Source organism: Orycteropus afer, unplaced genomic scaffold (assembly GCF_000298275.1).
Source record: "Orycteropus afer afer isolate SDZICR_OR568_19922 unplaced genomic scaffold, OryAfe1.0 scaffold00437, whole genome shotgun sequence".
Taxonomy (NCBI): domain Eukaryota; kingdom Metazoa; phylum Chordata; class Mammalia; order Tubulidentata; family Orycteropodidae; genus Orycteropus; species Orycteropus afer.
In genome coordinates, this window is record NW_006922024.1 from 760206 (window position 1) to 777990 (window position 17785).

The 17785-nt window shown below is 34.6% G+C and overlaps 1 protein-coding gene across 1 annotated transcript in view; it reads right to left on the reverse strand.

The window, feature by feature from the left end:
• NCAM2 (neural cell adhesion molecule 2) overlaps positions 1-17785 on the reverse strand; it is a 434855-nt gene that overhangs the window by 216425 nt on the left and 200645 nt on the right. The window contains exons 10-11 of the mRNA XM_007954167.1: positions 7950-8137; positions 5395-5491 (exon numbers count right to left, since the gene is read on the reverse strand). Coding sequence (XP_007952358.1) covers positions 5395-5491; positions 7950-8137 — 285 coding nt within the window. The remainder of the gene's footprint in view (positions 1-5394; positions 5492-7949; positions 8138-17785) is intronic.

Consider the following 17785-nt stretch of genomic DNA (forward strand, 5'->3'; position numbering starts at 1 on the left):
TCTTCAATTTCCTCATCTGTGGCTTTGGTGGTTGGGGCATAAATTTGAATAACAGTCATCTGTACGTAGTGTCACTATGAGTTGGACATGACTTGAGAACACCTAACAACAATAACATAGTTATTCCAAAAGAAGTAACTGTATTTTTATTGCTTTATGACTAAAAAATCCCAACTTCCCTTGATATATTTCAGACAGGATGTAAACACCACGCATGTATTCAAACCAAACTCACTGCCGACAAGTTGAATCCAACTCATAGTGACCTCTTCTTGGGTTTCCAAGGCAGTATCTCTATGTAAGTAGATTGCCCAGTCTTCCTTCCAATGAATGGCTGCTGGGTTTGAACCACCAGCGTTCTGGTTAGCAGTCAAATGCCTTCAGCACTATGCCACTAAGAGGCAATGCATAAATTGATTTCTTATGACCTCTCTTTTCATTTCACCACCATTAGTACACATAATATACCCCTCCTGTCTTCCATTAAAATGCTTTCTCATTTCCCAAATATCCATGTCTGTTCATACTCTGGTACCTTTGTGCATGTCTCACCTTAATCTTTCACTCTTTTTCTTTCTTCTTTGCAGGACTTGTTTCAACTCACCTTTTCAAACCCAATTCAAAATTTGTCCTCTCTTTGAATTCTCTCCTAAGAACTCCACTAAGAATTATAATTTGTGATCCTGAAGCATTTATTTTGTGCACTCATACTTCTGTTGCAAGCCTTATCTTTAATAATCTAATTTATTTGAGAACATTAGTATCATATATTATTCTTCTTCAGATTCCCAAGATCTAGAACAGACCCTGGCACCTACTATGTTTTCACTATATGTTTGGTGACGGAGTAAATTAACAAACGACTAAGAAATGTTGCATGAATTATGTCCAAGTCCAATGTCCAAGTATTCTAATTTGCTTTATTTATGGCAGAATCTGAATGAGAGAATCAAGGGAATGACTTTAATAGTTTCTGAATATCACTAAGATTCACCAAGGTTTGCCTTATGATTTTGAAAATGAGCAATGTGTAAACTCTTTCGAGGGAGAACATAAAACCAATTGTTTATGAGAAACTTTATATGCAGTAGAAAAGCACATGCTTTGGATTTAACTTAATTTAACCTATTGTCTAGTTTTTGGGGGCATGAGTCTTGATAAAATATAGTCTAGGTCAAAGGCTAAGTAGATTGACTATAATTCTATATTGTCAGAATTCTGTTAAACTAATCCAACTTACTTGGCAACCATGTCTTTGTTCCTAAAGACAAGTATGCATTTATCCATGATTTGGGTAAAATTAGAAATGGCTATTTCATGATATTTGTGAATTAATTTAATATTGGAAATAGAGCTAAAACATTGGACTTGACAGGGTCTCAGTAGGTTAACAAGATGAGCCAAACATAACAAGGTGCAATTTAGTAGGGATAAGTATAGAGTTCTGAAGTGAAGTTAAAAAATCAATTTTGAAGCACAGTATTGAAGACCTTATTTAATAGTAGCTTGTGTGAAAGAGATGTAGGGACAAGCCACTAGAAAGAAAACGTGCCAAAATCCAATCCAAAATTCTATTATTTAATAGAAATATAATGTCCATAGTTGCCTAAGGCATTTGACTGCTAACCAGAAGGCTGGTGATTCAAACCTACCAGCCACTCCTCAGAAGAAATGTTGGGCAATCAATCTACTGACATAGAGATACCGCCTTGGAAACTCAAGGAAGGGTCACTATAAGTCGAATCATCTCCATGGTAGTGAGTTTGCTTTCTTTTTTATAGTAACTTAGGTCAAAATCACATTTTACTCTGAACTGGTTCATGATATTTGGATTTATGTATGATAATTAAGAGACATTGACAAAAAGACTTGTACACGAAGATCAGTGACCAATATTAACTATAATTTGGCTATAATAACGGCTAATATCTTTGGAGAACATATATTGCAATGGATGTTTTCAGTACATGATCTCATTTGCTCCTCACAAATGTCTTATTAGGTAAGTACTTGGAGTGGACACTGAATAGCACCGTTAAGAATCTTCTTCAGTAAGGAGGTACTCATTTCCCTAGCTGCTGGAGGTGTTGTCTGCTGACGGCTTACAGCCAAGCCCCATCCCAAAAACTGCCCAAGAAAAGATGCCGATCAGAAAAGTATGCCAACTAATAAAGCAAAAGTGGAATCATCATGTTAGGGTTTAAAAAGAACAATTATGTAAGAGAGAAAGAAAGTTATGAAAAATAGGAATGAAATATATTGATAATAATGTTTTTTAAATTTACAGAAAATGTCTGTATAGAAAAAATGAACAAAAATTGCACATGAACAGACTACCTTGTAAAATCATGAACTTTTGGAAATAGAAAACTGTAAAGAAGGAATATTATATAGTTAAAATTTTCTTTACTGTTAATTGTTTTACATATATGATTTTACTCTCTGTTATTGCTAAAGGGACAAGGAGGCAGCATCTTTTGTTGTCCTCTAACTCCACAAGAGGAAAACAGTATCACTATCAACAGCCCAAGGCTTGTTCCTATGAGGCCAGACATGCCGCCACCCTCCAACCCTCTTACCAACCTTGACACTAACTGTCCCTCTCGTGGCACCCATCACTTCTTTGCTGGGTTCGATAATTTGCTTCAGTGGCCATACAGAACTCACAGACTATGGGGTTTATTAGGGAAGCAACAGGCTACAATTCAATTAGCTTTCTTTAACTTCTAGTTCTGGAAGGTGTTTCTCTCATGAGCCATGACTTTCCTGCTTGCTGGACATTTTTTCTTTCAGGTCCTTTCTTCAAATGCAAATTTACTGTTCTCTCAGTAGCTCTAGGTGGGTCTTTTCAAATGGAAATTCCTCACTCAGCTGGTTCTGGGTGAGGCTCAGGTCTTCTACCTAAGCCCCCTGTATTCTGCACACAGGGTTTGAAACAAAAGCCAGTGTTTCTTTGGGCAAATTCTATTTCTCCTTTAACATATCCAATCAAGTACTGGCTGAAGGTGGACTTACAAGCTCTCTGTTATCAATACCCCATAAACATTTCTAATGTACAAGTAGGTAAGAGAACATTCAATACCTTAGTACATTCAGATAAACATAAAATCTGAAACACATAATCCTATTTAAGATATCCCAGTTTCATCTCTTCCCCTTGGTAATCTTTCCATTCTGTGTGGACGCCCTTGGGCCTTTGGCTGGGTGTAACCAAAAGCCCTAGCCTCTGGATCCATTATCTCCTTAATTGGCCTGTCTCTTGCATCAGTCCTTTCCCTCCTCAGTTGCAGCATAATGTCTCTGTATACCAAAATTACAATAACCAAAGTAACCATCTGAGAACCCGAAGTTTCACTTCCCAAGCCCTGTCCTTCTTTCTTTTACAAAATCCCATGCTTCTATGAGTCTGGAGCCACTGCAAAGAATCCCATTTCTGACATTAACTGCTAAAGGGGCAAGGAGGTGACATCTTTTGTCCTCCTGTAACTATCCAAGAGGAAAACAGAATCACCACTAGCAACCCAAGGCCTGCTCCTATGAGGCCAGATATGCCACTACCCACCAGCTCTCTTAACCTTGACACAAACTGTCCTTTCTGCAGCACCTACCACTTCTTTACTCAGTTCAGTAATTCACTGCAGTGGCCACACAGAACTTGCAGAATAGGGTGTTTATTAGGGAAGCAACAGGCTATAATTCAAGTTCAGGAACACACTCAGGATACAGTTCTTCAGTCAGGACAGTCCCCCCTCTACTCTGTCCTTAGACACACCTCTCTGGCCCTTGGCCTCTCAGCCTGGCCTCTGCCTCTCTGGGCCAGGTAAGCCTGCCAATCCATCTCGTGCCTCTTGGTTCCACTGCTGCCATCTCTCAGCCAGGTGTCTCTCTTTCTGCTGGGCATCTCTCTATCTCAGCCTGCTGTCTCTTTCTCAGATGTGCATCTCTCTCAGCCAGCACTCAGAGTCCTTCTGCCTCTACTATTACTCTATTACTCACTGCCATTGAGTCTATTTGACTCATAGCAACCTCTCCTTGGGTTTCTGAGGCAGTATCTCAGTCTTCCTTCCAAGGAGTGGTTGATGGGTTTGAAATACCAGCCTTCTGGTTAGAAGTCAAATGCCTAAGGCACTATATTACCAGCGCTCCACTAAACCTGGCAGAGTGGCAAAACCAACCAATCCCAACATCAGAGTCCTATAAACCTGAGAGAGCACAAACTTTTGCAGAAGATTGCTTCATGCTGCTCCAACAGAAAAACCCCAGGTGGATGACTTTAACAAAGAGGAGTTTAAATTGCAAGTTCCCACCCAGTAATCTGGTGGGAATTACAAAGATTATAGCTAGAAAGCCATACCATGTATTTTACTACACTGCAGATATGTATGCAAATATTTACCTGAAAAACTCAAATATACCTCCTAGCTAGAAAGCAGAACTAGAGGAATAATTATTGGTGAAGTCTTTAAAAATATATATCTATAAATACATATACATATATACACATGTTGTTGCTGTTATTTGCCGTGGAGTCAGATCCGCCTCATAGTGGTCCCTCCTTGGGTTTCCGAGGTGGTGTCAGTACGGAAGTAGATTGCCCAACCTTCCTTCTGAGGAGTGGATGGTAGGTTTGAACTGCCAGCCTTCTGGTTAGCAGTCAAATGCTTTAGGCACTATGCTACCAGACTCCTTGCATTATAGAAAGTACCTAAGATTTGATCTGTCTTTCATTTCTTCATGCTTAAGTTCAGTTTGTGCATTTTTAGACAGAATATCACAGTCATAATTTTGTGTTCTTCATATTGCCTCTCTTTAGTAATATCTCAGTTTAATATTCCCACAAGTGATGATGCAGACTTTGATCACTGACTCAAGTGTTGTCTTCTAGGTTTATTGATTATAACATATAAAGTTACTATTTTTTCCATTTATCAGTATTTATTTAATGAGGTATTATTTTAAGACTATTTCTTTTTTGTAATTTATACTTTAAGTCTAGAATTTTAAAATATATTGATTATCATTAGTTCTTTTGCTTTCAGGGCACTTGTTAGTTTTTGGCAGAGTTCTTAGTTTACTTGAAATATAATTTGATTTCCTGAATTTTTGTTTTCCTATTTCTGTCAGAAATACTTAGGAAATGGGGGGAAATGGAATCAGTTTAATAATAAGGTATTATTAAAAATGTATTCTAAGTGTATACTTTATTTCAGATTCACTACTGTATGTTTTAACAGTATTAATTCATTCAATAATGACTTATATGATGATATCTTAGAAAAATGATCAGATTTTCTAAAATGTTTAATATCAGGTGATACCATTTGATCAACATAAAATTTAATTTGCTTACAGTAATATTTTATGAAAGCTCAAAAGTTATCATGCTATACTTACCAGCCAAAGCAAGAATATATTCTTGAAATCTTGTTCCTATATGGTTAGTGGCTGTGCAATTATAACGTCCAAAGTCATTGTCAGATGTAGGTGCAATCTAAAATAATTATATTAATAAAGGCATTGCAATAATAAAAAAAAATCAAAGAATTTAAAAATTAACATGGCTACCATATGTATATATATTCACTCATTCACTCCACAACTACTTGCCAATAACTTTTTTTCTATATCTAATGAAAATTAATAAATGACAATAAGCCTCTCAAAATGTAAACCATGGATCTCTACTATACATAGGGAGAGATGAATCATAATTCATATATTAATTTATTAATTGGTTATATGTTACCATATTGTTATGTCTATTTGAGTGGCAAAATCAATTGATAATCATGTGTAAAGCTCAGATACTAGTATACATTTGAAAAAATAAATGGCAATTACTGCAGACTTGAACTTGGGAACAGTAAGCATGTTCCACAAGCATTGCTAACTCTTTGTATTGTATGTTTTAACCTTGGATTGGGTTTATTTAATTGTCAATAATTGTTAAAAAAAGTCAGATTTCTCACCCTCTCCTGAGTCTAGTGAGCATAAAATACTTAGAAAGAATGAATGATCATTCTAGTAAAAATATTTCCAGGAGGGTATTTTGCAAAAAAAAATGTTGCCCTTATGTAACAATCCTTGTAGACAGGCAAATTTTCTTGATAATTACTAACAGTATCTTGCTTCCATATCTGTTCAATTCCTAGCATGTCCTTTTGTTTTAGGTAGAAAATAACTGACCTCAATTTTAAACATTTGAAATCCATAATTAAGTTAACCTTTGGGGATTCGATTGTTGAACATTGGGACCAACCCTGTAATCTACTGTACAGAAATCTTGGCATTTCAATTCAGAGAAAAGATTTGATGATAGTAATGGACATAATTTTCAAACCCAGTAACTATTATTAAGAGAGAATATGCTTGCAACAAGAGTTACTGTTAATTTCAACTCTATTGCAAAAAGGGAAAAAATGATTTTGTCGTAATGGTAGGCTATTAACTAAAATTACAATTTTGAGGTCCATTGAAGATGGTAATTCTGAAGAGTACAAAAAGCTGTGTCATTCATTTTCTAGTCATCTGTTCATCTAGGAACAGACCTTAGTTTTAAGGATTAGACATTTTAACAGTTCTTCTGTAAGTACGCCTAAGTGACTCAAATACTCATTTATCTTACATGTTGCTTTTAATAAACCAGGCTAATTTATCTCTACAATAATTTTACTAGTCCAAAAGAGCTTTGGAAAAAAAATGTTATTCCATAAACATCTGAGAAAGGTATTTCTATGTTCTACAGGGAAGAATGAGTTTACTAAATCAATACAAAACAGAACAGGATAGCTATCACAAAGAATTGTGACTATTGTCTAGCTCCTAATTTGGGCCAATTTTTGACAAAGTCTCAATTTCTTTTTTCCCTATGCCTAGAAGGTCAGCTATGAATAGATAAAAGCTTTGCAATTCTATCTGAAACAAATAATTCCTTTTCCATATTGAATGTTTAAAAATATAGAAAATGCCCTATCATAGCACAGATTTTATAATGACAACTCAGATGTCCTGAAGCATAATTTGTGCAGTCTAGGAAAGCTATATGAGAGTAAAATCCAACAGCAGTTTCACACCCAACCCCAGAAAAGCAAAATACTGGATAATTTTATCAAAACATATTTTATCACAAATGTAGATTATAAAGCATTAAGTGAAAAAATGTAATTAAATAGTAACATTGCATCAATAATTGCTGATATTGAGCCAGGGAAATGCTAAGAAATATGTACTTATGAAATTTTTTCTTCATATGTTAATATACAGTTAAAATAACTCAAGTTTATAAAAGATGTTAGATTTTGAAAGAATACAAGTCAGCAAGTAACAATTTTAAATATCAAAATATAAGCTGAAATTACAATGATATTAAAGCAGTTCTTAAAATTTTCCTAAACCTTAAAAGAACTGATTTCCATTTGCTAGGCATTTGACTGTAGAAAAAACATACATTTAACTATCAATCAGCATCCTTAGGACACAAATAACAATAAAGACAATTGAGGATGGGATATCATTCCAGCCAAACTATTAGAAACTCTCTGTGATCAATTTTTGCCTATACTCTGAATTTTTTCTCTTTTTTAAATTTTCTCAAGGGTATTAAAAAAAATCCATCTATCTGTCTATCTATTTATCTATCTATGTATCTATCTATCTATACAATATTACTATTGGTTTTTCATTAGTTGTTATTGTTTTGCTTTACTTTGTTTTTAAAATGTTTTGATATACATCTATATTTCTTTGTCCAGAATTTAATTTTACTTTGCCAAAAACATATACATATAAAATTGTATGTTTAAGGTTAATGCTTTAACCAACAGATATTATTGGCTATCTGTAAAGGTAAGATTCCAATGTATATTTATAAACCAAGATATTTGAATAGATTCTAAAATAGAAGATGACTGCTAAAATAATATAATCCAGTGATACATATTAAGACTTACCTCCAATATCATCTTTCTTCCTGCACTATATGTCTTTAAATTAGTAGTGTTCTTAGCTGGTAACACTAATTTATCTCTTCTCCAGTGGATTGATGCTGGTGGATTAGATTTCACATCACAGCTTATATTGATTGGATTTCCTTCCCAAGAGTAATAAATGGTTTGGTTTGATATAAACTTGGGAGCATCTGTAAAACAATATAATAAAATATTTATAGGCTTTTTCTTTAATATAAATAATTAACTAGTATAGACATTAGTAGTTTTATTTGACTATTGCAAGAAGCCATGGTACCTCTGATTTTATATACAGGCATACCTTGGAGTCAATTTCAGCACACCACAATAAAGCAAACATTGCAATAAAGTGTTGTTTCCCACTACATATAAAAGTTATGGTTACACTGTGCAACTGTGCATTATGAAAAAGTTTGAAATATTGTGAGAATTACAAAAATGTGCATAGAGACACAAAGTGAGCAGCACATGTTGTTGGAAAAAAATGGTGCCTATAGATTTGCTCAATGTGGGGTTGACACAACATTTAATTTCTAAAAAATGCTGTATCTGCAAAGCTCATGGGCAAATATTTAAAATATGAATTATTAATGCACAGATTTAAGTTTGGTCTTAATAATCTGACAAAAATATATATTGAGTTAATTAATGGCTGCTAATACACATTGAATCACTTTTCAGAATAAATTACATTATCAAATAAGAAGTTAGGATAAAACTTAAAGAATAAGATGCTCTTGTGTCATTTTTTAAATCTTGTCTTAATCATAATAATTTATTCTACAAAATATTTGGAAATTTAAGTTAAAATAGCAACATCACAACTAAACAAACATTTTCTCCTTAAAATATCCACATTTCTCTTACTATATTAAGCAAGATATTTTCTAATCTATGATAATTATTGAAAATAACCCAGTTCTGACATCTAAGAAAGACAATATATTTTATCATTTTATAGAAAAAATTTAAATTTGAAAATGGACATGGTTTGTATTCTTTCTTCACTAAGATCTATATCCTAGACCCAATAACAAAACTTAAACTTCCCAACTTCATACTTATTTAAAATAAAATAATAATTATTTTTTTTGAAAATACACACATATATATAATTAGTAGTAACTGAAATATCTTTGATATCTATAGTGATTATTGTTATTACTAACTTTTTACCATTTAATGTACCTTCAGAAGTTATTCATTTCAATTCTTTACCTTTTAAACTTTTTGCTTTATTGTTCCTAACTAATTTCAAATGTCCTATATCAATTTTGTTACCATCAGATAAGTAACATGAGCCTTATAATCAATAACACAAACTCAAAAGCAATCCTTAAAATATCACTTTTCCATTTAACCTTTACAATATATCTTTAATGTGAATGTCACACAAAGTAGGAAATATTTATTTGATGCTTCTTTATGGTAGTAAATTCATATTCTTTAGGCTATATAATCTCTTATTTACTTAGTGAGGAAACTATTGTTATTCCTGTTTTATGGATGAGGAATAAGGAGTAAGACTTCTCAAGTTTATTCAAGAATTATAATATATTACTTAGATGTGAATCTAAGGTAATATAAAATCAAAGTTCATTATATTCCCATTAAATATAGGAATAAAATTACGATATTCAATGAAAGCAACATTTGGGTGATGTGGATCCTATATTACACTATTGAGGGGAATGTAATTGGCACAATCCCTCTGGAAGAGAAAAATGTTTTCTGCAAATCAGTTTTAGATTTCAATCCAGAGAAAAATGATTACATATATTAACAAAGTTTATATAAGGAACTTTTAATGTATTATTATTTTAACATCAATAGGAACAAACTCAAATCAGCATAATTTCCTTCAAAAGGGGATTGGCTAAACAAATCAGGTTACATTTTTAACTCTAAAAAGTCACTGCTGTCAAGTTGTGTCAGACTAATAATGATACCTCCTTGGGTTCCCGAGGGTGTATCTCTATGGAAGTAGATTGCCCAGTGTTCCGTCCAAGGAGTGGCTGGTAGGTTTGAACCACCAGCCTTCTGGTTAGCAGTCAAATGCATGTGAAATCCTAGAGAGACATGCTTGAAACATTCTTGCCTTTACACATACAGTCTATACTTCCTACATACAGCCTTCCCATCTCTGGAAGAGATTCCCTCCTTTGACTTCAGACTTTATTCTATATTTTTGTTTACCACAACATTTATCATAATGTACAGGAAAATCTTGTTGTTTGCTTATTTCTCCACCAAACAATCTACATCTTATGTGCTGGGATGGGTTCTGGTCATGGCTGTTTCCCTGATGGTATATATAATGAAGGACAATTACTTGGTTCACAAAAACTGTACCTTGAATTGTCTGGAAATTAAACTTGACTTTTGAATATGAAAAAATTTGAAGGATAAGAACATATTTTCCAGGTGAGAAAAGGTTAAAATTAAAATCTAAGAACACATCACTGATTAGGACTACAAGTGTAAGAGAAGTCCAACTTCTTAACATTTTTCATTCCTACAAGGACCCAAATTTTGTACTCCAAAGTTAAATCTCAGTCAAAAACTAAGATTATAAATATATAATATTTTGCTATTGCTTAATTTATATAAAATATAAAATCATGCACTATAATATTTTAGGGAAAGCTTCATGGAAATATTCGGCATATAAATACAGTGCAATGTAAAAGTCACACATATTAATGGAACTATTGATAGCTGAGTTCACAGTTGTACTTTGTCCACAATATTGTATTTGTAAGCACATGTATCATATTATTATGATAATTCAACAATAAACTAAGGACAGATTTGATTTTTCTATGAAAGCAAGCAATTGTCACTAATTGCTCTCCTGATAAATTTAGTGGGGATTCCATTCACAATTACTGATGCTTAATGTAGTATGTGCAACATGCTACATATATACTGAGAGTCATTTTGAAAAATGTATTTGTGATGTGAAGCAAGAAAATATTTGTTATTACCATCTATATGTAGACATTATTTAGTTATCAGTTTGTCATAATATGGTGGATTGCAGGTAGCCATGATACTGAAAGCTATGGCACTGGTTTTACAAATGCCAGCACATGGGCCACATATGGTGTGGATAGGTTTCAGCAGAACTTCCAGACTAAGACAGATGAGGAAGAAAGATATGCAGATCTACTTCTGAAAAACTGTTCAGCTAAACTTTATGAAAACAAGTCTACAAGAGCCAACGTACAGCCCTAAATATACCCTACATGAATTTACAAACTATCTCAGGATTAGATTTGATGTTGCTTTTGTTAGTTGTTGTTGAGTTAGCTCCAACTCCTATTGACACTATGAACAGCTGCGGTGTAGGAAATTACTTAGTGTAGCTTTTCTACCCATAAGTCTTTGTAAACTCTGATGTGGAATTTGTCATGAGCAACTGAGGAGCTCCTGATTGCTAAAGTTGTCCACCTGGGGTATTTCTGTTGGGTGTGGCACTAAACAATGTTCTGGGAGGTTCCCACTCTCTCTCAAGTCTTTAGAATTCTGATGTTATGATTGGTTGGTTTAGCCACTCTGCTGGGCTCAAAATGAGGCCTCCTAGAAGCAGAGGTCTCTGTCTGACTGCTGGATGAGGAAGATGTGCTGCTGAAAGAAACACACACTCCTGAAAGAGACACGCGCTGCTGGAAAAGACATGCAAGAGACACTCATTGCTGAGTGAGACACTGAGGGACACTCACTGTTGGGAAAGAGACTGTGATAGACTGTTAGGAGAGAGACTGTGGGCTGGGAGAGAGACTGAGCATTTTTTCTGAACTTGAATTGTAGCCCGGTGCTTCCCTAATAAACCCCATAATCCATGAGTTCTGTGTGGCCACTGCAGTGAATTATCGAACCCAGGAGAGAGGTAGTGGGTGCTTTGGGAGGAACAGTTGCTGAAAGGGCTGGAGGCAGGCAGCATTTCTGGCCTCAAAGTAATGGGCCTTGGGCTACTGATAGGGATTCTGTCTTTGTCTTGTGGGGTTAGAGGAGGCCAGGAGATGTGGTCTTCCTGCCCTTTTTGCAACAGCATAACAAAACACTGCCTGGTCATGCTCCATCCTCACAATCCTGTTATGCTTTAGCCCATTGTTGCAGTCACTGGGTCAATCTCATTGAGGGCCTTCTCCATTTTTGTTGACCTCTGCTTTACCAAGCATGACATCCTTCTACAGGAAATGGTCCATTCTGACAATATGACAAAAGTAGGTGAGACCAAGTCTGGCCATTCTCAGTTCCAAGCAGCATTCCAGCTGTACTTCTTCCAGACAGATTTGTTCATTTTTCTGGCAGTCCATGGTTTTTCAGTATTCTTCACCAACACCACAATTCAAAAGTATCATTTCTTCTGTCTTCCTTATTAATTGTCCAGGATTCACACACATATGAGGTGACTGAAGATACCATGGCTTGGATTAGGTGCCCTTTACTCTTTCAAGCGAGATCTTTGTTCCTTAACACTTTAAGGATGTTGTTTGCATTAGATTTGCTCAATGCAATACAGTGTCTGATTTCTTGACTGTTGCTTCCATGGATGTTGATGTATTAAATATTAAAGAATAAAGTCCAGACAAGTTGTGGTATGACATCAAACACATCATACATAAAGAAAACAGAAGGACATTAAAAAGATAACTAAGAAATAAACACCAAAATGGATGTCAGAAAATACTGTGCTACTTGCTCTTAAATGTAGAGTAGCTAAAGTGAATGGAAGAGATAATGAAATAATATAATGAAGCAGAAGATTTCAAAGGGTGGCTTAGGAAGACAATGTAATATTACAGGGATGTATTAAAATGAAATGTGCAAATACCTAAAGTTAGAAAATCGAAAGGGAAGAACATGCTCAGTATTTCTCAAGCTGGAAGCACTGAAAAAAATAAACATTCAAGTTTCCAGTTGAAATATTAATAGATTCTATAGGCAAAATACTGAATGAGACAGGAAGCATCAAAATAAAGATAGAAGGAATACTCAGAATCACTGAACCAAAATAATTGGTCAATGATCAACCATTTCTAAAGGTAGCATATGAGGAAGACCTGATACATTGAAGGAAGAAGTCCATGTATAACTGAGACATTGACAAAAAAAAAAAAAAAAAAATTGGAGTTTATAGACTACCAATTGAAATGTTTCAACAAATTGATACAAAACTAGAAGTGCTTATTCATTTGTGCCAAGAAATATGGAAAAGAGCTACTTGGCCAAGTGACTGGATTAGATTCATATTTCTGCCCATTCTGAACAAAGGTGATCAAAGATAATGTGGAAATTATAAAAACAAAACAAAACAAACAAAAAATATTGCACTGTGACACAAAGGATCCTCATTAAAATAACACACAAGTAAAATTGTGCTGAAAATATTAAAAAATGGTTGCAGCAGGAAATCGACAGATAACTACCACATAATGAAGTGAGAATCAGAAGAGGATGTGGAATAAAAGATCATTGCTGATATTAAATGGACCTAGACTGAAAACAGAGAATACTAGAAAGAAGAAAAACCTGTGTTTTATTGAATTTACAAAGGCATTTTTGTGGTCCATACGAAATTACAGATAAAATTTAGAAGAAGAGGAATTCTAGAACACTTGATTGTCCTCATGAGAAACCTGTAAATGGACCAAAAGGCCAAAAGACAGTTGTTCAAACAGAAAAAGTGTAAACTATATGTTTTGGGATCAGGAGGCATATATATGTCAGGGCTGTATCCTTTCACCATAATAATTCAATCTGTAGGTTGAGCAAATCATCCAAGAACCTGGAATATATGAAGATGAATGTGGTATCAGGATTGGAGGGAGACTCACTAACAACCTGCAGGATGCAGATGATACAACATTTCTTGTTGAAAGTCCTTACTGATGAAGATTAAAAAAAAAAAAAAAAAGACAAGTTGTCAAAAATTTCATTTTACTTGAATCCACAATCAACACCCATGAAATCAGCAGTCAAGAAATCAATTTATTGCATTGAGCAAACTGCTTCAAAAGACCTCTTTACAATGTTGAAGAGCAAAGATGTCACTTTGAAGACTAAAGTGCTCCTGGGCTAAGCCATGGCATTTTCAATTGCCTCATTTTCATGTGATAGCTGGACAATGAATAAGAAAGATTGAAGAACTGATGTGTTAGGATTATTGTGTTGGTGAAGAATACTGAATAAACCATGAAATACAAGAAGAATGAACTAATCTTAGTAGAAGTATAGTCAGAATGCTCTGCAGAAGCAAGGATGGTATGACTTTGTCTCATGTATTTTGGACACGTTATCAAGAGAGATCAAAGAAGAAACCCTCAATGAGATGGACTGACACAGTGACTTCAACAATTAGTCAAACATAGCAATGATATGAGGAATGGGCAGTGTTTTTTTCTAATATACTTAGAGTCACTATGAGTCAGAACTGACTTGATGGCACCTAATGACATCAGCAACTTAACAACTCTGGTCAAGAAGTCCTCATGGTATGCAATCTTTTTCTTTTTCTTTTTTCTTTTTTTTGAAATAGCATTAAGGAGTTGAACTAGATTGAAAAAAGAAAAAGGAAAAAAAAAATATTGACATAAAGTCAATTTAAACAGCTCCATAGGGTTTTAAATGCTTTAATCTTCATGGAAACATACTGGCACATCTTTCTCCCCTAAGCATCTGGTAAATTCAAGCTCCTGACCCTGTGGTAAGCAGCTGAGACAATAACCACTGCACAACCACAGTTTCTTTGAATTGGATTAGTGGTTTCCATATAGATTTCCTGAAACTTTAGGAATTTTCCAAGATAGAAAAATGAGTCTGGAACAAATTAAATATATAATAGATACATGATAGATAAATGATAGATAGATAAATAAATAGATACGTTGACAGATTACATAGTAATAGAGATTTATTTATTTATTTTTTAATATATTTATTTATTTATATATATAAGTTTGTATTTGCTTTTGATTAAAATTATATACATTTCTTGTGGTTATTCTAATTATTTCATATTATAAAACCTTGATTGGTAGTTTATAAAACAAACATATTCATATGTACATTTATGTCAGGAAAATGAAAAAAAATGTTTCTTTAATAATTATCATTGTAATTATTTAGCATTTTAAAACAAAAAATAACTAATAATAATATACATTATTATATGGTCATTGTTAATTTAAATATTGGAAAGCAAATTATCCTTAGGCTCCTGAATCTTATACTTAATGATCATATTATTAAAGAAAATACATGTATTACTTCATAAAATGTAAAAAGAATAGTCCAACCAGAATATAAAATAACATGGATTTTAAAAATCAAACATCTGTATTCTCTTAGCTATTATCAAAATGTAAAATATTTTTTCTAAAAAATTTCTCTAAATTTTCTAAAGAGAAATGCTTTAGACCTAATTATATGACAGCTGTACAGTCAGAAGACTAGGCTAGAACATTTCAACATTTCTTTTGACTATGACCTTGAATGTTTTTCTGATTTAAAATTATTAGCAAAAAGAAGAAACAGCAAAATCTGTCAGGCTCTGAAACTTTCGGTTCCTCAGAGCTGTGTTCAGGACCAGCTTAGTAGAATGCTACATCTGTTTAGATAAATGTCCCCCCATCACTTCTTGCATTCTTGCTGAGACTTAGAAGTGAACTTTCCGCTAGTACTGATCACTGCATTATTCTCACTGTATGAGAAACTTGACTTTAATACTAGCTTCTCACTTTCTCTTGTCATTTCCTCTCAGGCTCTGAAGTTATTTATTTTCTAGATGTGGTTTATTTCTGACTGGTACCTGCAACCTGGGTACAGTCTTACCTCTTGCTGAGTGTTGCCCTGGATTCCTGAATTCTGCCTGCTGAAGCTTATAAGTACAACACTGTACTGGGAGATCTTTAACCTGAATTTCTATTGTTAGGTAGAACATAAATAACAGAATCAGGCAACTGACGATATAAACTCGCCGTATACTGTTTGCTGAATACACAGGCAGTCCCTAGTTTACGAATGTCTAACTCTTGCAGGGGTTTGAACAGGTTCTGTCAAACAGCAAAGTGAAACAGAAACAGACCAGAATTTTTATAATTTGAGTTATATGCCATGGTAAGCGGAATGGGAAAAATTATGGATGGTGCCCCAGCCAGAATGGGAGATGCAGAAAAGGCATTGTGGGCCCTTTCAGAAACCTGATGTGTGTGATTGGATTATTGCCAGGGCTGTAGAGAGGCACACACATTCAAAGGAGCACAACCAGCCACCATACTTTAAGCATGGTGCTGTGACCCCTGAGCACAGAAATGCTATTTCAAAGTCTTCCCTTAATGTTATGGAAATTTGCCCTCACTTTGAAACAAATAAACTCCCACTCACAAAAAATTATTCATCAAAATAATCTTCATTTGCTGCACATGCTGCTAGCTTTTAAATCACTGAAAAAGCTTTACTTTCTTGCACTAAAGCAAGGCTAAATAAGAACCGTATGTACCTGTTCTCAATACTCAAGGCAGACTTTTTTTTTTTTTTTTTTTTTTTAAACTAGTTAAGCTAAACTATTGTTTTGAGAAGACTTTAGAGGACACTTTTAGTTTAAGGTTTAATGGTTTCTCAAGGCCATTATTTCATGGTTTCATCCAGACTCCATGGCTCCAGGAAGTCTATATTCCATGAAATTTGGAAATTCTGTTCTGTATTTTTCCACTTTGGATCAGGATTCTTCTAAAGAATCTGTGATCAAAACTTTCAGTAATGGTAGTAGGGCACCCATGGAATAGCAGGCAGATGTCCATGGAGGCAATTAGCCTAATCTTACATTTTATTTTTTCCCTCCTATTCCTGGATCTCTCTTATGTTTAACATAATTATGTGTGCTCTGCCTTCTAATTAGAATGTTAAAATCCATAAGCTTATATTTCCTTCTTCACAGGTCTGCCTAGAACTAGAATTAATATTAGACATTCAGTAGATACTCAGTAAGTAGCTGAGAAATGGATGAAAGAAAAACCTATGTTATAAATAGATTTAAGAAGAGGAGGAATAATATACCCACATTTACCCAAATAGAAACACACTTGTTTGATTTCTCTAGCAGCACAGAACTTTGGATTCCAATCCAGTATTATTTCTATTGTAATACTTTATCTTCAAGACAGGCCCCACCCAAGAGGCAGGAAGGAGGGAAAGCCAGGGACAACAAAGCAGCAGGATCCAGGTAAGGGGAGGGAGACAGGCCCCACCCAAAGGTCAGGAAGGAGGGAAAGCTGGGGAAAATAAAGTGGTAGGATCTAAGTAAGGGGAAGGCAGAGAGATTTCAAACAACTAGGAGAGACAAAATTGTCTGTCAGTTCATCATACTGTGGTGACTTGCATGCTGCTGTGAGGATACCGAGGTTGTGCCACCAGTGTTTCAAATGCCAGGAGGGTTGCACATGGTACACAGGTTTCAATGCAGCTTACAGACTGAGATAGACTAGGAAGAAGGAAGAGGCCAACAACTTCCTGAAGAACAGGACAGGAGAAACCTTATGAATAGCAGAGAAACACTGGTACATTACTGGGCAACTTTATGAATAGCCCAGAAACACAGTCCATGATAGTGCAGGAAGACAAGCCCCTTAGGTCAGAAGGCACTCAAAATACGACTGGTAAAGTGCTGCCTCATCAGAGTAGAAGCAACTTAAATGATATGGGTAAAGTAAAGCTTTAGAGCCTCCATTTGCTGATGTGGCATGACTCAAATTGAGGAGGAAAAGTTGCAAGCATCCATTAATAATTGGAACATGGAATGTACTAAGCATGAA